Below are 25,501 nucleotides of genomic sequence, written 5' to 3'. Positions count from 1 at the left end.
CCGACCCCGCGCTCGGGGCCGGCCGGGCGCCCCGCCCCGCCCCGCGCTGGGCCCACCCATCCTGCCCGACGGGGCAACCCCCTTCGTCCCCGTCCGGACGCCCCTCCCCGCGCCCACCCCTGGGCTGCCCAGAAGTCTCCCGAGACTGGGCAGGAGGGCGAACAGGAACAGGCCTGGGCAGCCCGTCAACTGGACGCCGGCCAAGCGTGTCCCACTTAGCGAGCCACCTTTCTACTAGCGGGAACCAGAGGCCCGCTCCGGAGACACACACGCCCCAGACATCCTGTGGAAGGAAAAGCTAGGAAAGCCGTGGGAGCCCGTATTAACGGACGCATTCTGACAGCCAGTAAGTCCAGAGTCATCTAAGGCCTTAATATCGTGAACAGTGTCTTCCAGAGGGTGATGGGTTACATGTTAGGTGAGAGAGGACAGAGCGTTTAACATTCCTCTTTCTTCCTTTTTCCTGCAAGCCTTCTGATTAAGTTGCAGCAAGCCCTCTCTGTTTGGAACTAATGGGGCTTGAGCCTCTCTCTCACACTGCCTGGTCTACTTGGCTCTGTGACAACGTCTAACTAGAATTTAACAGCGCTGTTTTGTTTCCATTAAACTAAATTTATTTTATTTCATGGTTTCCAATTCTTCCAAGCAAGTGACACTGGTTTTCCATTGAAGGTATTAAATAAAAACGTTCCTCTTAAAACACTCGTATTTGGAAATTTTCTCATGTAAAGCAAAATACCTGACATTTTTACACAGTGCTTATTATGTGCCAGGCTTTACCTACATGACCCAGTTAATCTCAGCTATGGGGTATTGGCTATCATTCTCTAAAATTTATAGATGAAGGAACTGAGCCACAGAAAGGTTAATTAACCTGTCTAAGTAGGGACAGCAGAACCAAGATTTGCCCCCAGGCATCCAGCACCAAAATTCTGGCTCTGACCACTACCCTGCACTGCCTCCGGGTAGATACCTGCACGGGTGATGTGCAGTGGCCTGGGTTGGGGAATGCGGAGTTAGAAGGACTGCCTCTACCCCAGGGAAATCATTCCAGATGGTGCGCACTTCTATCTACGGGAATGTTCACCACCCTCTTATCTCTAACAGTGAAAAGCCAGATAATATCAGATTACTTAAGAACCCTGGCAGAGCAACTGAACCTGCAACTGAACTGACTCATCTTCTCTCCTACCCCATGTCCCACCTGGGAGCATGTTTTCCAGCTTGACCTTCAAAATAGATTCAGAATGCAGCCACCACTTCTTACCATATCCACCATGACCACCTGGGTTCAAATCACCATCGTCTCTCCCCTGGGTTATGGCAAGAGCTCCCAGTCATTGTCCATGATTCCAGCTACAGTCTTTCTTCAACACAGCAGTTGCAGTGAGTTGGTTGGGGAAAAAAAAAAAAAAGTGAAATTATATCACTCTTCTGCTGAAACCCTCCAATGAGTACCATCTCAGAGTAAAAACCAGTGGAGATCCTTACAATTGCTGTTTGCACCCAGGGCCCTCTCTGAAGAGGGCTCATTCATTCTGCTCCAGCCACACTGGTCTCCTGGCTGTTCCTGGAATATGCCAGGCCTACTGCCACTGCTGGGCCTTTGCATTTGCTGTTCCTTCTGCCTGGGATGCTTTTCCTCTAGAAATCTACATGGCTTCCTCCTTCACCTCTTTCAGGCCTTTGCTTACATGTGACTTTCTCAGTGAGGCCTTCCCTGACCAGCCTATGTACAATGGCAACCCCTCGCCCTGCATCCCTTTCCCTGCTTTATTTTGTATTTTTCTCGAGTGCCCTTATCTGTATACGACATCCTGTATATATTTCCTTTTTTACTGTCTTTGATGTTAGTCTCTCCTCCAGAAGAACATGAGCTGAAAGGTATTAGAAATCTTTCTGTCTTGGTCCCTGTCTTATCTCAGGCCTAGAACAGGATCTGGCATGCAATAAATATTTAAGTGAATGTATCAAAAATGATGCTACATTCTAATAACCAAGGAAAGGGGATGCTACTGTAGCCCACAAGAGTCAGAGCCTCATAAACATCATTTTGGGTGAAAGAACCCAAATGCAAAAGCATAATACTCTCTGATATCGTTTATATAAAGCTCACAAGCAGGAAAAACTAAGTTACAGTGGTAAGAGCCAGGATAGAGGTTACAGTGGGGGAAGAGGTTGGAGGCAGTGACCAGGATGGGGGATAAAGGGGATTTCTGGGGTGCCAGCAATGTTCTATTTTTTTTTTTATCTGAGTGGTGGTTACATGGGTGTCAATATCTTGTGAAAACTGATCAAGCTAGACACTTACGATATTTGCATTTTCCTTTACGCTTGTTGTATTTCAATAGAAATTTATTTTTAAAAGATACTACAAAGGTATTCTTTTTAGCATGGTGAGACACCATAATATATGGCTAAATTTAAAAAGTAGGTTGCTTTTCAACAGGATCGCCAAGACAAGTGAAAGGGGGAAAGTAGTCTTTTCAACAAATGGTGCTGGGAAAATCAGATAGCCACATGCACAAGAATGAATTTGGCCCCCTACTTCATATCTACAAAAATTAATTCCAAGTGGCTCAAAGACTAAACGGAAGAGCTAAAATAAAAAACTCTTAGAAGTAAATATAGGTGTGAATCTTCGTGACCTGTTCTGTCTCAGTACAACCATTGCAACACCCCCCCACCAGGCTGTGGCCCCAATTTAAAAATCCCACAGTATTGGGGTGCCTGGCTGGCTCAGTCCGAGGAGCATTGACTCTTGGTCATGAGTTCGAGCCCTACACTGAGTATAGAGATTACTAAAAAAAAAAATAAATGAACTTTAAAATTCCATAGTATTAAGCCCCTTTGAAGGGTTTTTTTTAAATAATTTTTTATAACAATATTAGATTCAGGTGTACAACATAATGACAGTGTTTGTATATATATTATGAAATGATACATTATGAATGAAACGATATATTATGAAATGACGGTAAGTCTAGTTATAGAACATAGTCAAAGAATTGTTTTTCTTGTGATGAGAACTTTTAAGATCTACTCTCTTAGCCACTTCCCAATATACGATACCGTATGATTAACAGCAGTCATCATGCTGTACTTTATATCCTCCTGACTTATTTATTTTATAACTGGAAGTTTGTACCTTTTGACCCCCGTCACTGATTTCACACACCCCCCCCACCAATCCGTTCTCTGTGTCTATGAGCTTTTTTTCTTGTTAATTCCACATATAAGAGATGGCCCAGTGTTCGCCTGAGCTATTCCACGTAGTATGTGAAAGGTCCACCCATGTTGTTGCAAATAGCCACAGTTCATTCTTTTTTGTCACTGAATAATATTGCATCGCATCTAGATACCACATTTTCTTTACCCATCCATCCATCCATGCACACTTAGGTCATCTCCCGTTGTAAATACTGCTACAATGAACATGGGGGTGCAGCTCTTTTTTCAAATTGGTGTTTTCATTGTCTTTAGATAAATACCCGTAGTGTAATTGCTGGATCACATGGTAGCAGAAGCTTTGAGAGTTTTTTTTTTTTTAAGATTTTATGTATTTATTTATTTGTTTATTTAGCGAGCACGTATGAACAGGGGGAGGGGCAGAAGGAGAGGGAGAGGGAGAATCTCAAGCCGACTCAGAGCTGAGTGCAGAGCCCGACACAGGGCTTGATCTCACGACCTTGAGATCATGACCTGAGCTGAAACCAAGAGTCGGATGCTCAACCGACTGAGCCACCCAGGCGCCCCAGAACCTTTGAGAATTTTAAAAGGTTTCTGTGTGTCCAACCAGCTGTGGAAAAACAAGATTGACACGACCAGATTTTGCATCACCTATGAACACCCCATGGACACCCCATCAGTTTGGGTTTTCTTTGCCACACTCCTGGAGACACACCTTTATCAAAGGTGGTATGTCAGTGCTCGAGTCTCAAGCTTGTCAGACACCCGGAGCGGGTGAGCGGTAATGGCCGGCATTCGGTTACTTGCCCAGTGGTGCTAGGAGGATCCTTCGTTTAGTCTCATGTTGCAATTAGGGAAAACAGATTCAGAGAGGGGCGGAGGCCTGCTGAGGTCACACAGTGAGTCATGGGTCCAATCGCCCCTTCTTTGCATGGACCCACTCACTCATGCATCGCACAATTGCCAAACCCCCACTGTGTGGCAGGCACTGGGAGAGGCCCTGGGGACAGAATGCTGACACAGGCGAAGTCCCTGTCTTCATGGCATTTGAGACTGGCAATAAACCAGTAAACAAAGAAGCAAAACAATGGTAGGTCTTAACAGAGGGGTCAGGGAGGGCCATGTCAAGGAGGGACAACCGAGCTGTCGGGTGAGCCAGTTGTGGAAAGTACCAAGAGAGGGCCGTTGCTGGCTGAAGGGACCGTGAGGACAGGCCCCGAGGCAGGCTGAGGCAGAGAGAGTAGTCTGGGCTGGCTGGCGTGTGGTAATGCTGGGAGTGGCACAGGGCGAGGTCAGGAAGCGAGCAAGTGGCAGGTCAGGAGGCCTCCAGCGGCAGGCCGGACTTACTTTGCCTGTGGGAGGAAGTCAATGAAAGCTCCAAGCTGTTTGAATTCTAGAAGAGACACCCAGACTCTGAGATGCCAGCATTTCCCTTTGGCTCCCACTCTTCAGGCTCTGGGGTCAGCCCGGCAGGGGGGGGACACCCAGTCTGTGCCCCACCCCCATGTCAGCCAGGCCTTGCCCGCTCTCCTCTACCACACACAGCTCTGTGCTGCACAGAAGAGCCGACACCTGGCAAGTGGCCGACCATGGCCCCTCTGGTCCAGCGAGGTCCTTTTCACACCAGCCAGACACCCCTGCGTGTTCGGGGGTTTCCAAAGAACACCTCCTGCACCCAGAAGAGGAAGCAGTAGCTTCCACACACCCCTCCCCCATTCGCTGGCTGCCGGGTGAGAGACTCGAAGACTCCAGGCCCAGGCAGATGGGAGAAGGACTTCCAGCCCTGCTCGAGAACAGAGCCAGGGTCCCCCCCAGCCATGCCAGGCCCTCTGCGGGGCCATGTGAGGCAGAGATGAGTAAGGTACGGCCCCTGCACACAGGCTCCCGGGCTAGCAGACCAGAGTCACACCGTTCAGGCTACTCCCCCTGAGCACCCCAGACCCTGACATATGCGGATAGCCTTTTAACAGCGATGGCACTGCTGAGCTGTGGGATTGGATGGCCATTTCAATACACAAGGCTGGTAGGTAAACATGGAGGGAAAAGCACTGAGCTTCCTACCTCACACCATACATGAAAATCTCCTCCACGGGCACCAGAGAACCCAAATGAAAAAGGCAAGCTGGAAAGTGTTGAGAACAGCAGGAATTGCCAGCACCTTCTTCAGTGCTTGCTTGGGACCAGCACCGTTCCAAGTGCTTTGCACGTCGTAACTCAGCGGAAGCCTTTCAGTGGCTTGCAAAGCTGCTGCAGAAGCAACAAGAAGGAACAATAAAAGAGAAATCTCTCCATGGTTTTAAGGTATGACGTGGGCTGTGAAAGCCAAGGCTGACACGGTTGAATACTTAAAAGTTGGCAACTTCCATTCATCCAAAGATGCTATTTAGAGAATACGATGCAAACCACAGGATGGGAAAGAAGACCGAAAACCACACAGGCTCAAATGAATGCCTGAGAACACCTACAAACATGAAGAAAATAAGCAATGAGGGGGGGGGGGCTCAGTCGTTTAAGTGTCCACCTTGATTTCAGCTCGGGTCATGGTCTCAGGGTTGTGAGATCGAGTCCCACGTGAGGCTCTGCACACAGCATGGAGCCTGCTTGACGTTCTCTCTCTTTCCCTCTCCCTGTGCCCCTCCCCCCCAATTAATTAATTAAATCTTTTTTAAAAAATGAGCAAAGGACTTGAACAGAGACTATAAGGATAGAAAATAAGCCCATGAAAAGATCCTCCACGTCACTCCTTATTAGGGAAATGCAACTTAAAACCATAACGAGACACCACTACACACCCACTAGAATGACTACAATAAAAAAACACTGACCACATCAAGTGTAGGTGGGGACACGGAGCACCTAGAACTCGCAGGCCCTGCGGCGGTGGGTGGGAGCACGAAGGGACAAAGCCACGGGGGAAACATTTGCCATAATCCAGCACAGTTGAAAGCTATTCAGCGATTCGTTCTCTAAAACGCACGGATTTCACCTTACATAAGCCTGTGCACTTGGATAAATGTGGAAGGGTCTTCCCAGCAGCACCGATCACAATGGCCCAAACTAGAAACAACCCAAATGAGTATCACAGACAAAAAAAAAAAAAAAAAAAAATAGAAGAGGAGAAATAATGACGTATTCAGATAATGTATCGACACGACAAAACTGAAAAACTCCAGCTACACACACAAAAATTGATGAATCTTATACACAGAAATGTTGAACGAAGGAAGCAAGACGCCAAAGCGCACGAACACTATGGGTGGCTCAATTCATATAAAATTCTAAAATAGGTAAAGTTAAGCTCTATTGTTTCAGGGTCTATTACAGGTCATACATTTACAAAGAAGAGCAAAGACGTGACCGCAGTCAGAATTCGGACTGGGAGTGCCGTTAATGGGGAAGAGACACATGGTGGCCTTCTCGGGGGCTGACAAGCCTCTGTTTTTTTGTTTTGTCCCAGTCTCCTGCCCTCAAGGTCACAGATACTAGTGGCCATGAACCACATCACAGCCCAGAGGTCTGACTTCCCTAGTACTTTCTGTTGGGAGAGGTGGATGCGGTCTTGCCCAGAGAAAGGCATCAAGTGGAACTGTGAGTTGACCCCATGTCCCTTCCACATCAGGTACTGTCTCTGCATCCCACCAGCTCTGTGCTCCAAACCTCAGTTTCCCCACTTGTCAGTGGAGCATGAGGGCCCCCATCAGGCCTAGCTCAGAGGGGAGAATAATGAATGTTAAAGAGGGACGGGGGATACTGTTTGAATGCCAGAGATTATCTGGGACTCCGAGGAACACCCAGGCTAGCTGCAAGGCTGTGTGGGGCCCCACTGGATCCCTCAGAACTAGATCCTTCGGGGCTGGCCCTGCCTTGCCCCGTCCGGCCCTGTCCCTGCCCTGTGGGGCCGCCTGTCAGTGGGATTCAATATGCTGTCTGTCATCAGCCAATGGGCTGGGGCACCGAGAGTGGGTCACACAGCCTATTTCCTGTTTTCAAACGGGGAACTTCGAAGCGGCTGCTCGCGGGCGCCTGGAGCAGAGCGGAGCTGAAGACGGCCATGTGATACGCCTCCCGGACCCCTGGACCCACACAGGACCAGAGAGGCTTCAGGTCAGTGTTTGATCCCAGCCTCGGTGGGGCTCTGCCCCCGCCCCCCGTGGCCTGAGCCCTCTCCTCCTGTGGCCCTCCCTCAGTACCTGTTGGGGGCAGGGCAGGGTAGAGAAGGGTTGGTGATAGCCGCTATGTGTGGGGCTCTCCTTAGCTCTTTGGGGTAGAGCAGGAAGCAGCTAGCTGACCCTCCATCGCCTCAATTCTTTTGAGATACTTCTACGCCCCCTCTCAAGGCTGGGGAATAAGTCACCGCATCTGTGTTTCTCAAAAAGTGGTGCCAGGGAACCCCTGTGTCAGCATAGCCTCGGGGGATTTGTGCAAAATGCAGAATCCAGGGCCCTCCCCAGACCTGCTGGGTGGGACTCTCTGATGTCAAGAGCCAGGAAACCTGCTTGTTACAAGTTCCCAGCACCCCCATCCCTCTGGGAAGTTCCCAGATGTGACTGTGCCCACCCACTATCCAATGGAAAGTCCTCTTCAGCCCCCTCACGAAGGTAGCACGATGTAGCCATCTGAAGAAGGCCTGGCCATGGGGGGCAGCCGTCGGAGGAAGGCATGGTCCTCAGGGCCTGGGAAGGAAGGAGCAGAACGTCTGCACACACAGCTGGACGGAGAGGGGGCTGGGAAGCCGCTCTGTCTCCTGGGCCAAGCACAGAATGGCCACCCAAGAGCACCAGCATTTGTAGGATCTTCATGTCGAATCTAGAAATCTTTGCTATACAGGGTATGGAGAGGGGAGAGAAGTACCCACAGAACCCCATGTGTGATCGCTTTTGGAGTGACAAGCTGTTTTCCCCATTTCACAGATGAGGAGACTGAGGTCTAGAGAGGAAGGGCAAGATGCCCAAAACTCCATGCATGCACCAATGCATGACTTTCTCCTTTCCACCCCCCTCATGGTGACTCCCAGCCCACCCTGTAAGAGAAAACATAAAGGAACTGGCTTTGGCTGCTGAATTTGAATATTTGCACTCAGCTTTCCCAGGTCTTTACTGTGCATCCAGCCACGTCTCACAGGGTCTCTGTGCCCTGCTTCTGACCTGGGAACAGGACAGCACAGCTGGGAGGGCTGGGACAACTGAGGCTCGCTGTCACCCATTCTACAGATGAGCAAACTGAGGCAGGGACATAGGAGTGCCCACAGGAAACATCGGGCTTCCAAGAACCCTGGCCACCCAGAGTCCATTAGGTAAGAGAGCATTACAGAACACTCACCACCTTGCCTGGGCATCTACCAGGATATAGAGAACCCATCCCCCACCACACAGTCTTGTCGGCAGGACAAAGCTTGCAGCCACATTTCTCAGGTAGGGACATTGAGGCCTGGAGATACCAAATAACTTGCATACAGACCCACGATTGGTCAGGATAGAAGGCCTGACTCCTTAAGGGGAGAAGCAGCAAAGGAGGTGTGCAGGCTTTAGCGGGCTCACGTGTGTGCAGTCCTGGGCCAGCCATGCCCTTGCTCTGTGCCTCAGTTTCCCACCTATATAAAGTAAGGTTGGATGGAGAGTCCGAGAGGAACACGCACTGGGCAACGGCACAGAACCACCTGGAGAATGGCCCAGGGGTCCTTTCAGCTGAGCCAGCAAGAGCTGCCCCCCGAAGGAGGCACCCTGGCCCCAGCTGACCTCAGGTCTCCCCAGGCCAGGACTGTCCAGGGGTCCCCTCAGGCCTGGAGTCGGGATGGACTCGGTCACGCTCAGGGACAGAGCCGGGACTCTTACAGCAGCGGTCATCCCACCCCCTCTAGGCCACAGTCAACAGAAGGGTTCAGACACGGGGCTGGGAATGCAGTCTCCCAGGCTGATGAGAGTTCGAGTCCCAGCTCTGCCCTGTGTGTCCCTTGCAGCTTCCTCAGATCTGGCAAAGAAGGTGAGGTCACTTCTGATTTCGGACTTCTGTGCCAAAGGGGTGTCCCAGCCACTCGCTCCATCTGAGCTGATATTCGTATCATCCTGTTGCTAATTTGTCTCAGACGTGTTAAATTCTATTCCAATTTACACCTTCATTTAGAGTCCCTGATTTTCAAATATTTCTCCAAGTATTATCACGTGTCCAATATCAATCGCGGGCACTATTATACAGCGCCTGGTAGGTGTGGAGCGCTGAGCAGGGTCTCCCCCACTTAACCCTCATGCCAGCCTCGTGAAGGCAGATTCTGTTCTTACCCCCATTTTATGAGAAACTGAGGCACAGAGAATTGCGGGCACCAGGTCCTCTCGTTCACGGATCCGGGTCACAGACAGAGTTACTGCATACACTAGGCTCCGGCACTCCTGCTAGCTGCCCTCCCCCTGGCCCGGGGAGGGTTCCACCTGAGTCCTGCGTGTGTCACCTACTAGCCTCCGGATCGTGGGCAGCTCCAAGTCTTGGTTCCTTTACCAAAAGAGGGAGGTAAGACTCCTTCGGCGCACAGAGTCAGTGAAGTGAGCAAGTGGGTGTTGAGGGCAGGGCGTACGAACTGACACGTCACAGATGTTCGGCTTTGCTCGTGGGGCAGGCTCACCAGCTACGTCACCTGGAGCTAAACCTCAGTTTCCTCTTCTGTCATTGGGAGTCACGAAAGATTGTTGTGGGTGTGAAATAAGTGGAGGTGAAGAACCCAGGTGCCTATGAAGTGCGTTCCACAGGTAATCAGTAAGTGTGTGCTTAGAGAGGGGGAGAGAGATGAGGAGGCTACATCCCCGGACCCCTACTTTGGGCACTGAGGTTTTATTGACACGTGGAACTTCAATGGAGTTTTGGGGCGTTCTTCAGGACAAGCCGGCATCTTTCTCCCAAGTAACCCCGAAAGCCACTACCTTGGCTTGCAATCACTGCATGTAAGATTCAGAGAACTTGGTCAGAGAAGCATTGTAACAATCAGAGAAGGCCTTGGAGTGATCAGTCCAGCAAAGGGGCAGCAGACCCAAGCCTCGCATGTGGCAGCTGGACAGACCGCTAGGTGAGCAGTGGAGGGCTCAGCCATGGGGACTATGACCCAGAGCCTAGCACCCCAGGACCCACCAGGAACCCCAATGTGAGTGGGAACTCACTGTTGTCTCTTGTTCCCCCGGCAGCCTTGGAGCATGGCAAGCCCCGAGCACCCCGGGAGCCCTGGATGGACGGGACCCAAAGCCAAGTGCATGGCGCGGACCAAGCAGGAAGCATCAGCCGATGGCCAAGACCACCCGTGTCCAGGACCTGAAGGGCACTTAGGTGGGCTTGGGGCTTGGTCAGAGATAGAGGTTTGAAGACATCCGAAATCCAAACATTGGGTACTTCAACGGGTGCCATGGGACAGGGGGCACCTTCCCAACTTGGCACAAGAATTTGGTGCCTGTTGTTTTTCTGGGAGATGGTCCCAGGAACCATAGCAGGAGGAACCACATCAAGGAAAGGATCAAGGAAAGGAAGGGCAGGAAGCCAATATAAGCTGTTGATGACTGCTGCAGGCAGCTGGGCTCAGTCCCAGCTGGGGTCCTCTGCAAGAGGATGGAACATATCTCAGAGTTGTCCCACCCAGGAGGCAAGGAGGCCAGGCTACTACCCACCAGCCCACTAGTCCCATCCTTCATCCGCCAAGGGAAGCTTCAGAACAGGCTGCTTTAGCTCAAGAAAGCTCCCAGTGTGACAGCCGTAGATGCTTCCAGTAGGAAGCCAGTGGGACATTTCAGAGCAGTGAGTGCCAAGCAGCACGGCCGGGCACTGACAGTGTCCACCGTAGGGCCATCTCCTGGAGCACATTTATTTACTCATTCATGCAGTCCTTCAATATGTGCCTCTGAAACGCCTGCCTTGTCCTTGGCCCCTGGGAAAGAGGAACCAATCCAACAGTGCTGGCCCTCAAGTTTGGTGGGGAAACAGATCTGTAAAATAATAATCCGAGATGTCACAAAAAAGGTTGTAGGGACAAGGTGGGAGGCTCCTACGCTAATACGAGGGGACAGTCGAAGTGACATATGCCCTGGGTCTTGAAGGACACCGTGGAGAAAGGCCCCGGGGCCCCATATCCCTTGAAATAAAACGCACAATGATCGGGGCATTTCGGTGGCGAAGGATTCAGATCTTGCCAGAGATGATTAGCATGGCGCCAGGCGCACATGAGGTCTAAGAAACAGTGAGTTTTCCAGGTAGGGAAACAGGAGGGTTGCATTTGAGGCAGAAGGAGTAGCACGTGCAGGCAAAAGCAGGGAATGTGGCAAAGGAGATGCGAGAGAGGGGAGGGGCCCACCAGGCTGAGCCTGGAGCGCAACAGCCTCACTAGCTCCCTCCGCTGGTCGCTGATGAGTGCGCCCAGCCCCCCAGGACGACGACACCGCGTCAGTGCAGCAGGGGGTACAGAAAGGGACAAGCCACCATCCCTGCACATTGTCAGGAGCATGGGTCTCACAGAGGCCAATCTGCAGGCCGGAAGCGAATGGTGCAACACACACGTGTTGATTTCGCAATGGAGAAACCAGCTAGGGGACGCGGGGCTATTTCGGGTTGCCAGTGGTGGGTGGGATGGATGCTGCTGGGTTTGGGGCGCAGGAGTCTGGGTGGGCGGTGCCGGGGAGGGGATAGGCACGGCTCTTCCAGATTCGGGCTTCCCATCCCGGACAGACCCAGCCATCTCCCCAGACCCTTGTCCCCAAAGCGCACTGACCTGGTGCACGTGCTGACGGGTGCCGTCCCTCCAGACGCGCACGAGAGCCCCAGCCCCAACTCCAGCATGACCACCGCGGAGCTGCAGGAGTACTGGCGGAAGGAGAAGCGCTGCTGGCGGCGGGTCAAGCTGCTCTTTGAGGTCGCGTCTGCGCGCATCGAGGACAGAAAAGTCTCCAAGTTTGTGGTAAGCTGAGATCAGGCAGGGAGGGCGAGCCTTTCGCCACTTCATTCCCAGCCCTGGGCAAGTCGGTGGGGCCTCAACTTGCCCCATTATGAAATGGGCGGATGCAGTTTGACTGACAGAGTTCTAACGGAGACAATGGTCAAAAAGCAAGATTTTGTGCTGGGCATTGTGTTAAGCACTGTGAGAATTGGAGACGAGTGAGTCACGGCCCCTGATCCTGAGAAGGGACTAGCTCAGATCAATTCCATTCCAGCCAGAACTAGCCATCTGTGTCCCTTCCCCACAGTTTTTGACATCCCCAATCATTTGTATTATTATTAATAATTGTATGTTGCATAAAATCGTGATCGGTAATAATAATTAGCCTCTTTTTCTTTAAATCGGATCGCTTTTTAAAAACATGAAATCAAAATCTTTCAAAGGGAAACCAGTATCACATAGCATAAAGAAAAGGTAATCCTAAAAGTAAATTCAGGGAAAGCTAAGTGCTGTCTTTAGAGGCTAGCTGGTTGCCCCATGGCTAGTGGCAAGCTCTGGGTTTAGGGGCTGCTCTCTTCATTAAACTGGGATTTGAGGCTGTGTCAGTGGCCGTCATGTTGAACACAGCCCCCCCATGGTTGCAGGGCATTCACTCATTCCATCCTCACCCAGTGAGGGAGGTACTATTACTACCCCCATTTCGTGGATGGGAAAACTGAGGCCACTCGTGGTTCAAGGACCTACCTAAGACCACACAGCTAGGCCGCAGAGGACTGGAATGATAACCCAAGGAGCCTGTGCCCTTCATCAGTATTCTCTAACTGAAAGAGAACTGAAAAGCAATCATTTCTTTGCCATAGAACGTCACCGCCAGCCTACCGCCCAAAACCACCTCTCAACGTGTGGCTTGCTCGGGAAACACAGATCGAACCCAAACTCCCCGGTTCAGGAGCCCGAGGCCCAGTTTTGACGATGGAAAGGCTGGAACACCCCGAGGCCCCCTGCGCCACCTGCCCCGGGGCTCCCAGTTCCACCAGATGCCTCCGTGCTGCAGTGTTTGTTATTCTCAGGTGGCCTCTTGTCTCCAATCGCTTTTCTAGCTCAGCAGATGCTGATGGCAATTGGCAACAGAATTGCATAGAACCAGAACCCATTTTCGGGGTCTGCTTTAAATGATCATCACCATTATTTTTATTTGCCAGGGCTCAGTCTGTCAGTGAAAACCTCCCATTAGGATGTAGTCAAATGCGCTCTCTCTCTCTCTCTCTCTGTGCACCGCAGATGTACCAAATTGTCGTCATCCAGACAGGGAGTTTTGACAGCAACAAAGCCGTGCTGGAGCGGCGCTATTCAGACTTTGAGACGCTCCAGAAAAACCTCCTCAAGACGTTCAGGGAAGAGATCGAAGACATCGCCTTCCCCAAGAAGCACCTGATGGGCAACTTCACCGAGGAGATGATCTCGGAGCGCAAGCTGGCCTTCAAGGAGTACCTGAGCCTGCTGTATGCCATCCGCTGCGTGCGGCGCTCCCGCGAGTTCATCGACTTCCTCACGCGCCCCGAGCTCCGCGAGGCGTTCGGCTGCCTGCGCGGGGGGCAGTACGGCCGCGCCCTGGACATCCTGGTGCGCGTGGTGCCCCTGCAGGAGAAGCTCACGGCCCACTGCCCGGTGATGGTGGTCCCGGCGCTGTGCGCCATGCTCGTGTGCCACCGCGACCTGGAGCGCCCCGCCGAGGCCTACGCGGCCGGGGAGCGGGCGCTCCAGTGCCTGCAGGCCCGGGAGGGCCACCGCTACTACGCTCCGCTGCTGGATGCTATGATCCGCCTGGCCTACGCGCTGGGCAAGGACTTCGTGTCGCTGCAGGAGAAGCTGCAGGAGAGCCAGCTCCGCAAGCCCAGCCCCTGGTGCTTCACGCTCAAGGAGCTCACCGTCCGGGAATATCTGTACTGAGCCCCTCCGGTGGCCGGGCTGGAGATTGCGGATCACTGCGGCTGCTCGGGGGCTGTTTGGGCGATTCGTGTTCAGTAGGGAGGCGCCACCTGGGGCTCTAACTTGGTGGGTGACTTGGACAAGCCCCTCCTCCGATCCTCCATGTCCCCATCTGCGTGGATCAGAGGTGTTCCCCCCCCCCCGGGGTCCTCGGAAGCTTCTGCTTGTGTTCTGGGTCCCTTTGATGCCAGCCTCACCTCATCTCGAAACCACAAACCCAGCTGCCAAAACACGGGAGAGTAAGATCCAGCTTTCTGATGCTTTTGTGGGTCGCTGGAGGGGAGGTTTACATTGCACGCCATGGACAGAACTTAACCCACTCCTGTCTTTCCTCTCTGCTCCTCCTCCCTCAAGACTGCCTGCAAAGATCCCCACCATGATCCTAACTATTCTAGCTCTTCCCTCTTAGCCTGTAGGCCTGGCTCAGCAAAACTAAAGCTCACCGCTGGCTCCTCGAGGCCAGCTTCATCCCTGGGATGGGGTGTGTGTCACCCTCTCAAGGGTGGTAGGACACCGGGCTAGAACATCATCCTATCATATGATTTCGTGAAACAAGGCATTTTTAGGAAGGGAAGTTGCCAACAATTCTCTGGTTAGGATGCTATAACTCATTGTCCAGGTGGGTTTTCAATCATAAGGCACGTGGCCCTTGATGAGGCTCTCTGAGTTATGTAGACATAGCCCCAAAGGGAGGTGGGGGGCGGTAACCAGTGGGGCCTCTGGGCAGAACAGAGATTGGATGCTTAACACCTCCCCATTTGAGGGACAAAGTTCTTGGAAACTTTCTGATGAGTTGGGATGCCCTGGACCAAAGTCCGCTGTCAGGAAAAGACACCAGGAGCCCAGAGTGGAGGGGAGCCTGGACCTATAACCTAGGTTCAACACCGGGCCTGAAGCTGATGGTCCTGGCTGGTTCGGGGCAGTATGTGTTTGAGGCTAGAAGTCCCTGAAGACCTAAACCATCTGGCTGAGCTTATCAGAGTGAAATAAAGAGCCAAGTAACTTGGCATCTTCCTGTGGGGCATTAGTTTGACCCGCGCAGGGATCCGGCTCAGCAGAGCGATCGCTGTAGCAGTGAACGGGCCTGCACCAAACTGCACCAGAATGTGTTCAACAGCGACACCGTGTGGCAGCAGCTGGAGTGGCCCAATCAGGCAAGAAACAGCCTGACACCCAGGGGCAAAGAAAGACTCCCACCTCTCGGTTTACTCCGGGGGAAGGACACTTTGAATGGTTGGACCTCTTGAAAATCCGGGCATACAGAAAATTAAAGTGTTCAGTGGAAAAATAAAAGGCTGTGACTCTATTTGCAGTGGCAAAGAAGACCTTCCTGATTGTGTAAGTCATTTCATCAAACGTAAAATGCCATTGACTCTCAGGTGCCCCATATAGTCACTCAGAAGGAAAAAAATGCCCAACACGGGAAGTTGAATAGGAGTTTCCAGCAAGAAGCTGGGAGAGCAAAGAGGTCGCTCCCCATGTAAGGGTCAACGTGGAAGAAACCAGCTTCAGAGAAAGGGACAATCAGGAAATGTGGGAATCAAATTTGGCACGAGGTGGGGGGTGGGAGTGTCCTCCCCAAATTTGAACTGCAAGGTTTGGGGTCTGAACACACACAGTATGGTGCACGATACCTTAAACACAGAGGGCGCGGTAAGGTGGGCTCCGATGCAGGTGTCCCAGGTAACTGGCCCCTGAAAAGAGGTTCTCTCTAAGAGGAGTCAACACGGATTCAGGCCGGTGGGGAGTGTAAGTGCCATTGACTTCAGAGGCACGACAATGTGGGATGGGGGGACGTGTGCCTTAAAATCACATAGATGTGGGAGATATGTGTGTAGTATAGAGAGAAGTTTTTAAAAAGCCTGTAACATGGGATAGAAGGAACCCACAAGATCATAAGCCCCGCCTGTCTTCTCCCTGCCCAGGCCTCCTCTCATCCACAGGCCCTCGCCCAGGACCCAGGGAGCTCTGGGTGGGAGCACCATGCCAGCCTCGCCCACACCCAGGAACCCCATTCTGGGCACTTCAGGCCATGAAGGCCTCCTGTCGTCTGGGATCAGGTTACCTGGTGAGCCCCTGTGCCTGGGATGCGTGTATCTTGCCTTACCCCACACCAGGATGGGAGGACGGCCCTGCCAGAGGCTGCCTGTGCGTGAAAACCCAGAGCTCCCCAGCACTTTCGGAGCCCGGCCTGGGCTTTCCTCATCACTGCCGGTCCAGCTCTGCTCAGGAGATACTCTTGTCCCATCTCACCGATGAGGACATAGACTCCCTGACCAGTGAAGTGACTTGCCCAAGGTCCCACAGCTCACAATGGGTAGAGCAGGAAATTAAACTCAGGCCAGTGTGACTCCCATCCTGTGCCTTTTCCACTGAGCCCGACTTTGGAGGGGTGAGGGGAGAGGAGGCGGTAGGGATGTGTCCCTACTCCTCTCATCCTTAAGGGCCCTTAAAGATCATTTATTTACTCATCTCTGTTTCTAGATGGGAAACAGGCCTGGAGAAGGAACTCCCTCAAGGTCACATGGGAGACAGAGACAGCTCCAGGACAGACCTGGGGTGTCCACATCCAAGGCACACAGTCTGGCAGGCAGGGCGGACAGAATGATCTGGGGCTGGAATTCCAAGAGGCCATTGGGAGTCACCCAGCCAGACCTGGGGGCACAGGGTCAGTCTGGAGCCTTGGGCCAGGGCCGGCTAGCCAAGAGTCTCAGTTCAGGGTGGGCTCTGGGTGTTCCCTTGGCTGTAACCCTGCCCCCCACTCCAGCTGCAAAACCAGTTGCAATCCCACCTGCTGGTGGGGGAGGGGTGCTTGCTCCGGAGCTCTCCAGATGCTTCCTGTCCCTTCTGCAGCAACTCAGCGAAGTGCTGCCTTCCCAGCATCCTCCCGCTCAGCAACACGCCCCCTCCCCTCGGGGGCCCCACAATGCAGCCACCTGTTCTATCATCCACTTGCCATTTTCCTTTCAGCAGTCCCCCTTACGCTTATGTAAATTTCTGTGAAAAAGACACTTCCGATTACCCCTCTAAATGGAAAATCAGAATCACTTGCTATAATTAGAAAAGTAGCTCTAAAAATCAACACAGTGAAACCTATAACCGTTAGTACACCTCACAGGCCTTTGTCTGCGACAGGCCTTAAATGTGAGGCTTCCAGAGGTTCTCTGTTAAAAGAGACAGAGAGACAGGTGTTAGGGACCTGTCGTCACCAAGTTGAAACTTGTCTTTGATTTACTCAGAAGGACTGGAAAATACTGCAAGAGCAAAGAAGTTTCTGACCACGTGGACTGGATCATTCGATGCGGTCTGTGCATTACCCCCTACCATCTGGGTCTTGCTCCCCTGCTGCTGGACCCATGGCCCTGGTCCCCCACCCCCAGCCCTGTGTCCAGCCCTGCTGGCTCTCCAGCTCCTCAGTCGTGGGCCTGGTTTTGACTTTGGTTGACATCCACGGCTTTCTTTTTTTTTTTTTTTTTTCTTTCTTTTTTTAAGATTTTATTTATTTATTTGACACAGAGAGAGCACAAGCAGGGGGAGCAGCAGAGGGAGAGGGAGAAATAGGCTCTCCTCTAAGCAGGGAGCCTGATGTGGGACTCGATCCCAGGACCCCGGGATCATGACCTGAGCTGAAGGCAGACACTTCACTGACTGAGCCACCCAGGCGCCCCCAACATCCTCAGCTTTCAACACCCCACTTGGGAGGTGATACTTGGGCTCCAGCTCCTGGCTTCATGATTTCAGGTCAGAGCCCCCCAGTTGAAAGGAATATTCTAGCTCGGTCAAAACCTGAACATGCAATATGTCCTCTGGTTGGTGTCACTGCACCTGTGGTATGAGCAATACTGCTCCCCAAAGAGGCCCTACACAGAGCCCTGCCCTCATGGTCCGCACCCAGAATAGGCTCTTGCCAGCCTCATCCATCTACCTGTGTGTATTCTCATTTTCTCCCTAAATAGTGATTGACGACACTCCCACTATTTTGCCAGACCTGCCAAGAGCTGGGGACACAGGGGTAAATGGCACAGCCCCAGTGCTGACCTCACCGAGGTGGGAAGGGAGTCACTCACAGAGCAAACAGAAGCTGAGACAAAATAGTCTCCCTCAGCCAGGTAGTCAGGGAGGGGTTCTCGGAGGAGGAGGTGTTTAAGGGAGCCACAGGGAAGGCTAGGGAAGCGGCCACTGTAACATGGGAGGAGAGAATTTAAGGCAGAAGGAAAGCAGAACACCCCCCCCCCCGAGGCAGGGGCCTCCTCCATCCCTGGAGACCCTTATTTGAGGCCTGGGGCCCAGACAGGGGGTGGGCCCAGGATGCCCCTTCCCCGATGTGCCAGGCTGGCGGTGCCCACTGTGAGGAAGGGTTCCAAGTGCTGCCAAACACGCCTGGCAAGCCGCATGGGTGCCGTCATCTGTCTCCAGTGACTCGCTCGTTGCAAAATGAGCGAGCTGGGGGCTTGTGTTTAGGGAGCACAGACCCTTTTGGTTACAAGCAACAGAAACCCAGGGGAGGAATTTATTATCAGAAAACTCTAGGAATAGACAAGCTTCAAGCCAAGTTGGATCCAAAGAATCAAACCTTGTCATCTGGTCTCTAACTTTCACTTTCTGTCTTTCTGCGTTCTGCTTCCCTGCTTTGCCTCTTTCTCTCGACAAGCTCTCCTCCTGGTGACAAGACGGCTGTAGCAACACCAGGCTCCTAGGCTCCCTTCTCGGCAACCCCAATGTCTCCCCCTCCAGGACCTTGTGAAGCCCCTCGTCTGCAGGATATATACCAAACACCCCCACGTCCTTTCCTAGGGGGCCAGGCAGGGTGGATCCAGCCCCCCAGTGCGGCGACCACAGTGAGCTTGCCCAGGCTTCAACAGAAATAAGTCTTAACATATTGTTTTTTAAGCTGCTTTTCAAATTTTAAAATAGACTTTGTGGTTGTTGTTTTTTGTTTGTTTGTTTGTTTGTTTGTTTTTTGTTTTTAAGATCGGTTTTCAGTTCACAGCAAAGTTGAGTGGAAGGTATGGAGATTTCCCACATAGCCGCTGTCCTCGCACACGCACAGCCTCCCCCACGATCACATCCTTCACCAGTGTGATACATTTGTTACAATCGATGAACCCTCACGGACATGTCATTAGCATCCAAAGTCCATCATCGTTTCCATTAGGGTTCACTCTTGGTGTTGCGCTTTCTATGGGTTTGGACGAATGTAATCCCCGCTGACATGTATCCACCATCGTAGTATCATACCGTGTACAATAAAATTCAAGTATGATTAGAGTATGATTAAATTTTATTTATATATCATGAGCACTTTCTTATAATACATAACATTTTCCATGTTACTCTTAATTTATTTTAACTGCCTTGTAATGTTCCACATTTTCCTCGTTACAGGCAACACTGCAGCTAACGCCTAGATCCAGTGTCTTTTTGTATTTGTACCCTCTCGAGGCAACGTCTAACTGTGGTGTCTCTGAACCATAAACGCTTTGCATGGTTTTGATAATATTAATTTCTCACCAGAGAGTCTGTGCTAACTCACCACCAGCTGAGCGTGAGAGATGCCCATTTCCGTGAACTTCCTTCCACAGCACTGGGATGTTAGCACTTTTAAACTATCTCCGGTGTGAAAGATGAGATGTGACATCCACGGCGTAATGTACATTTTACTGTTGTTAGTGAGTATGAACATCTGTCATAGGCTTATTGGTCACTCTTGTTGTACCGCAGGTTATTGAAATGTGCTTTTCCTTCCTTGGCATCGGGCACTTCTGGAAGGAGGCGGGACCGAGGCGGGATCTCATCCCGCAATTTAAGAAGCGGCCAGCAGACGGCGCTGCCACACCGGCGGCTCCGGGAGCTTGCGCGCAGTGCTGGAAAAGAGGACGCGCGAAACCGGAGGGAAACTGAGCATTTCTCCAAAAAGAAAAAAAAGAAAAAAAAAAGACTTTGAAAAACTGTTCGAAGGGTTTTGAAGTAATACTAAGAAGAAAGTTTTGCTGGGAAGGCACTGACGTTTTGCTGCCTCCTTTTCTGCCACCCGTCCCCCTCGCCCCCCCACCAGGGTTGGTTGGGGGTCCCCGGGCGACCCCCCATTTGGGGTTCAGGATCTCACTTCCCTTTTCTGCTCCCACATCCTCTTCCCGCAGCACACAGACCCAAAGGGGCGGAACGAGGCCTCCTTGTGGCCGCCCCCCCCCCACCTCCAGGGGCTATCAGAAGGAAGCGAGCTAGACCGCAAATAAGGTGCCTACAAATATAGGGCGGCCACCCCTGCTGGCTCCTGGGGGCGGGGGCTGGAGTAAGCCTCCCTCGGTATGGGGGCAGGGCCGTTTCTCAAGTACGGGGGCGGTGTTGGGCAGAGCCCTGCCACATGGCTTCCCAGGAGGCAGGGTTTGGGTGCTGCCTCCGACCTTTTGAGGCCCGGGGTGGTGCAGAGGGGTTCTCATCTATCTGCCTACTGAAATCAGGGGAGAAGAGGAGCCATACACTTTGACTTCTTTTCACCATGAGATACCTACCCAGGGCAGCCTCCGGAGGCTGTTGGTAACCCGTGGCTTGGATGGCTGGATACAGGAATGGAAGGAAGGAAGAGGGAGATAGAGTGGGAGGAGAAAGAAAAGAGAAATCTCCCTTGCTTGTTAGAGTGGCAATGGGTACAACCGCTCAGGAAAACCATCTGCTAAGCTGACCATAAGCTATTACGTGAGGACCCATCGATTACGCTCTGAGGAGGACGCCCTACAGATCGATAGGCAAGCGTGGGCGCCAGAAGGCACGGACCGGAGCCTCCGAGCAGGACCACTCCCATCATATCCCCCAACTAGAAACAACCCCACGAACAGTGAAACAGTTCAGTAGATGGTGGTGTATTTATATCTATATTCGTGCGTTGGACTATTACATAGCCAGGCAAACAGACTACACTTACATGCAGTGAACCGGTCGGATCTCACAAGCAGGGCCAAGTGTGAGCAGTCGCACACAAAAGAATAAAGCCTGTATGAGCCCACTGAATGAAGTTCAAGAAGAGGAGAAACGAAATGATGGTTATTAAGGGTGCTTACTTAGAGTGCAAAACCCCTAAAGGAAGAAAAAGCAGAAGGGGTTAATATGAAAGTCGAGGTAATGGTTATTACTTTCGGAAGGGGGAGGGGGGACGTGGGGAGGACAGTGAGGATTTCGGCCTGTGGGTAGTGTTCCCTTCTTGGTCTCGTGTAGTGGTTACAAGGATATTTGCTTTGTAATGATTTGTTAAGCTGTGAACTTTTATTTATGGGCTGTTTGCGTTATATTACACAATAAAAAGATTTCAATAAAGGAATCGCTGGAAGCAGCAAATATGAATTCAGTCTTTATTCTGCATCAAGTAGGGCAGCACGCAGGGCTGGAATGTGAACCCCAGGCTTCCGCCCCCGGCCTGGGCTAAACCACTGGACATGGGGTGGGGGTGGGGTGATTGCATGGACTTCGGGCTTAGACTAGTGAACAACGCAAAGGAAGACACTTCACACCCACCCAGCTAACGTGGTGCTCTGACTTTAAGTCCACGCTTGTCCTAAACCGCAGGAAGGAATCGTGAAAGGTGGGCACTGGAGAAAAGCATTCAGCCAGTGGGGTGGAGAGATCCCTGCACGCGTCTCATTAAAATAATTGTGTGCAGACGATTGGGGGGATGGCCCCAGTTCTCCCCTGCTCCCTGTCTCTAGGCCATTACCATGTGACACGGCAGCTCGTCTCACACCAGAGGCGGGGTCAGTTTCCCCACCCCTTGAGCCTGGGCTGTCTTGGGCACCTGCTTTGATCAGTACGACGTGGCACCAGGGACAGAGGGCCAGTTCCCCAAGCCTTGGCTTCAAGAGACCTTGCGTGTTTCATTTGTGCTCTTGGGCTTCTGCCCCTGTCATGAGAAAAACACGCTCAGCGGATCTTACTAGAGAATGAGACACTCCAGATGAGGGCCAAGGGCAGCTGAGACCAAATGACTGTCAGCTACTCCCAGACGTGGGGGCAAACTCCGTCAAGGTCAGCCACCCCCCAACCATGTGATTTATGAACTTGAATAGTAAATTGTTTTAAACCACCGAATTTGGGTGCTGTTTGTTACATAGAAATAGCTAACTGAGACACTGTACATAGCTGTGGGGTCTGGGGGACTTGCTGGAAGAGGGTCCTGAAAGGAGATGCCCAGGCTGGGAAGCGATCAATGCCAGTCCACCCATCACCCTCGCCTTCTTCGGCTTCCCTTCCAAGCTCCAAGCAGCCTCCATGTCACCATTGTCACTGAGGCTCCTGGTGCCTGGAACGCAGACGGCACTCACACCAGGCCCTTGGTTTAGCACCTTATACTCCTATCCCACTTAAGCCTTACGACAGTCCTAGGCGTAGCCGCTGTTACCACCCCTGCTTTACAGGTAGGAAGGCTGAGACTGAGAGGTTAGCTGGCCAGCCCAGGGTCACGTGGCCTGGAAGCGGGAGCTGCGATCTGACCTCAGAGTCTGCGCTTTACTCACCTGAGCCATTCTCCTCTCCATCCCAGCCCACTCCCCTACGAGCGCTTCCCCAGTTGCAGGAGGCCAAACCTCTGGGCTCGCAGGAGACCACCCGCCTCCCTCTGTTTGCCTTCCCCTCGTCCTCAGGGCCACCCTGTTCCCCACCAGGAAGATCGCGCTCCGCAGCCATCCTGTCCCAGAAGAACACGGCTCCTTTGGATAAACAAGGCTCCAGCTCACAGGAAACGGCAGAAAGGATGCTTTGCAATAACCCGTCAACAGGATGAAGGGTATAGGAACAGAGTTTGTCCACCTGACAAGGAATCTTGGAGTATTTGGGTTGGAGGGGACTCCGGAGCTAATCTGGTTCAGGTTTCAGAGCCTTTTTTTTAAAGCCACAGAGTCTTTTTCAAATGAAATTTGATACAGAAACCCAATACATGAGAAAGACCAAAGCCAAGCTCTTCGGGCTGGGAGGCCAGGGGGCTCTACCTCAGACCCTGCGGTACCCCTGGGGCCCTGCGGAACACTATCTGAGAACCACTCTGGTGTACCAGTCAGGTCATTTTGCTGATGGGAAAGAATCTCAAGGTCACAGAGCGCTAGCCTGGAAGAGCCAAGACTAGAACTCAGATCTCCTGCCTCGCATTCCTGGGCTTGCTCTTCTGTTCCAAGCATTCAAGAATACAAAAACAACTCATTCCAAAAAGAAAGGCATAAATCCGATGTTTTTTTAACAGCCATTTTTCAAAATGGTGCACTTGGCTTCTCACCTAGTCACTAGGCTAGAATTGTTCAGTCATCCACTTTCAAGACCCTGATTATCACTTTGTCGTGTTTAGCTGGGGGTCCACTGGGACCCTGGACTCTTTTCTCTGGGATCATCTCCCTTGATTCTCATCCTCGTACTTTACTGCACAGTCCTTGTGTAGCCAGCTCCCTACAGAGCAGTTTTCCCTGGTGTCTTCACGACCACAAGACAGGCTGCAGGTGTCTGCCAATGTGAGAAGATACTCCAGAACATTCCCCAGGTCCAGAGGGAGCCAGAGAGGCCAAGGGAGGAGCTGGGAGTCAGGCATTTGGTGTCTCGGGGTTTCGCCCGCCTGGGTCCTTCAGGAAACAGCAGCTGGTTACTCTCCTCTGGGGAGCTACTCCTCCCTGACTGCATTCCGTGTAGTTTGGGGGGGCTGGAGCCCCGGCTGTCCTTGAGCCAGCCCCTCTGTTTACTGGGCTTCAGTTTCTCTGCTTGTAAGTTGTATTCGTTTCCTCGGCGGCCGTAACAAATTGCTATACACCGGACAGTTGAAACCGCAGAAACGTCTCTCTCACACCTCTGGAGCCTGGAATTCTGAACGCAACGTGTCAGCAGGACCACATTCCCTCCGAGGTTCTAGGGAGGAACCAGTGCAATGCCCGGCTCCTGGCTCCCACTGGCAATCCTTGGGCTTCCTTGGTTTCTAGATATGTCGCTCCCATCTCTGCCTCCATCTGGCCTTGTCCCTTCTGTGTGCGTTTGTGTCCAAATTCCCTTCTTCTCAAAGGACACCAGTCATTGGATTAGGACGCATCCCAATCCAGTAAGACCTCATCTTGACTTGATCACATCTGCAAAGACCCAATTTCCAAACAAGGTCACATTCCCAGGTACCAAGGGTTAGGACGTGAACAGATCTTTGCAGGGGACGCAATTCAACCCCCGACATAAGTGGGTTATGTGTGCACTGGGTAGTAGCGTCCCAAGATTTTGTGAAATAAATGTGTCAAGGGCCAAACAAATGACAGCTTACCAGCGTCATGCCCTCTAGGTCCATCACAGGACCCCACAGCACCCTGCGTGGGCCCCTGTGAAAGCAGGTGTCTAGCCCTTTGTGCTATTCTCTTCGGTGGTGGGGAGGGGTCTATCTCCTCCACCTGGGGCCACTCCTGGGAGGTGAGCGAGCAGAGGACAGGCCTTGAATCCATCTAGGAATCCCTTCGGCTTGCCCTCCACATAGGCCCTAGACCCCACCCCTTCTCTGCCCCCACAGTTCCTGCCTGGCCCCAGCTCCCCTTGACAACTCTGGAGCCTCCTGGCTTTCTCACACCCTCCTCCCGTGCTCTCTCCACACTGCCATCAGAGAGAACTTTCCAAACATAAATGGATCGTCTCACTCCCTGGCTCAAAGCCCGCCTCTCTGTCTTGAGACCCCTACAATCTTCCACTTATTTCTTTAACAGTCCAGATCCCCATGGGACCTCATCTTGGGGGCTGCTCACTGTCTTTCTCTCCACTGGGAGGGAGTCCCTCTGGAGCACAGCTCCCCAGGCCCCTGCCCTTGGTACCTAGAGGAGGGTGGGGCAGGGCTGGTGTCATGGGTGGCGGACCTCTGCAATCCCACGTGACCCCTACCTAGAAGGGCCTCAGGCTTGGTGTAAGGCTCCATGGTCACCGTCAGAATTCTCAGTACTTTTTGAACAAGGGTCCCCTATTTTCATTTTGCACCAGGCCTTCTAAATCACGTAGCCTGTCCTGGTGTCTGGTAGACGGAAGGTGCTCAGAAGAGAATTACTTTGGGTGGGAGAGGGAGCAAACCTTGTTCCCTGCCCACCCCCCTCCACCCCCCACCTCCAATCTCCTTCTGAGAGCCTAGGCCTAGACCCTACCCAAGCTTAAGCATAGAAGCACTTGCTGGGCAGGGGAGGGGAGGGAGCAGGGTAGGACACAAAGGGAACCCGAACCCCCTGCCTCTGTCCCTGGTTCTCCCCAAAGACACCTCAGAAACAGCAGCAGCAGAGCCCTGCAACCAGGAGGGGCTGGGGGGCTGGGGGGCGGGGGGAGGAAGAGACAGATGCAGGAACCTCCCTGATGTGCCCCTACCCCTGCCCCTCAGGAACTCACGTGATGAACTCACTCCTTCTGCAGGGCACCCCTGGGTGGCCAGGTGCACCCCTGAGCATCAGC

At 52.4% G+C, this 25,501-nt stretch overlaps 1 protein-coding gene across 1 annotated transcript; it reads left to right on the top strand.

Annotated features, from left to right (window-relative positions):
- The first annotated feature begins 104 nt into the window (after positions 1–104).
- Positions 105–15,384, top strand: SNX20 (sorting nexin 20). Its single transcript, XM_045806756.2, has 5 exons — positions 105–346; positions 6,647–7,293; positions 10,356–10,494; positions 11,958–12,109; positions 13,370–15,384. The coding sequence occupies exons 2-5, from the start codon at positions 6,874–6,876 to the stop codon at positions 14,036–14,038; spliced, it is 1,380 nt and encodes a 459-aa protein (XP_045662712.2). The 5' UTR covers positions 105–346; positions 6,647–6,873; the 3' UTR covers positions 14,039–15,384.
- The last annotated feature ends 10,117 nt before the right edge of the window (positions 15,385–25,501 follow it).

This window comes from Ursus americanus, chromosome 21, assembly GCF_024610735.1.
Source record: "Ursus americanus isolate L20-20 chromosome 21, mUrsAme1.1.p, whole genome shotgun sequence".
Classification (NCBI taxonomy): domain Eukaryota; kingdom Metazoa; phylum Chordata; class Mammalia; order Carnivora; family Ursidae; genus Ursus; species Ursus americanus.
Note: the sequence above shows the minus strand (reverse complement) of the source record. Positions and strands in the feature narration are given on the sequence as shown.

Bases quoted from the DNA above. Each gene is read 5' to 3' on its own strand.
- SNX20 (XM_045806756.2), top strand. From the start codon at position 6,874: ATGAGGGCCCCCATCAGGCCTAGCTCAGAGGGGAGAATAATGAATGTT. The intron at 7,294-10,355 runs GTCAGTGTTTGA...TTCCCCCGGCAG, and splicing joins CAGGACCAGAGAGGCTTCAG to CCTTGGAGCATGGCAAGCCC. The intron at 10,495-11,957 runs GTGGGCTTGGGG...CCGTCCCTCCAG, and splicing joins AGGACCTGAAGGGCACTTAG to ACGCGCACGAGAGCCCCAGC.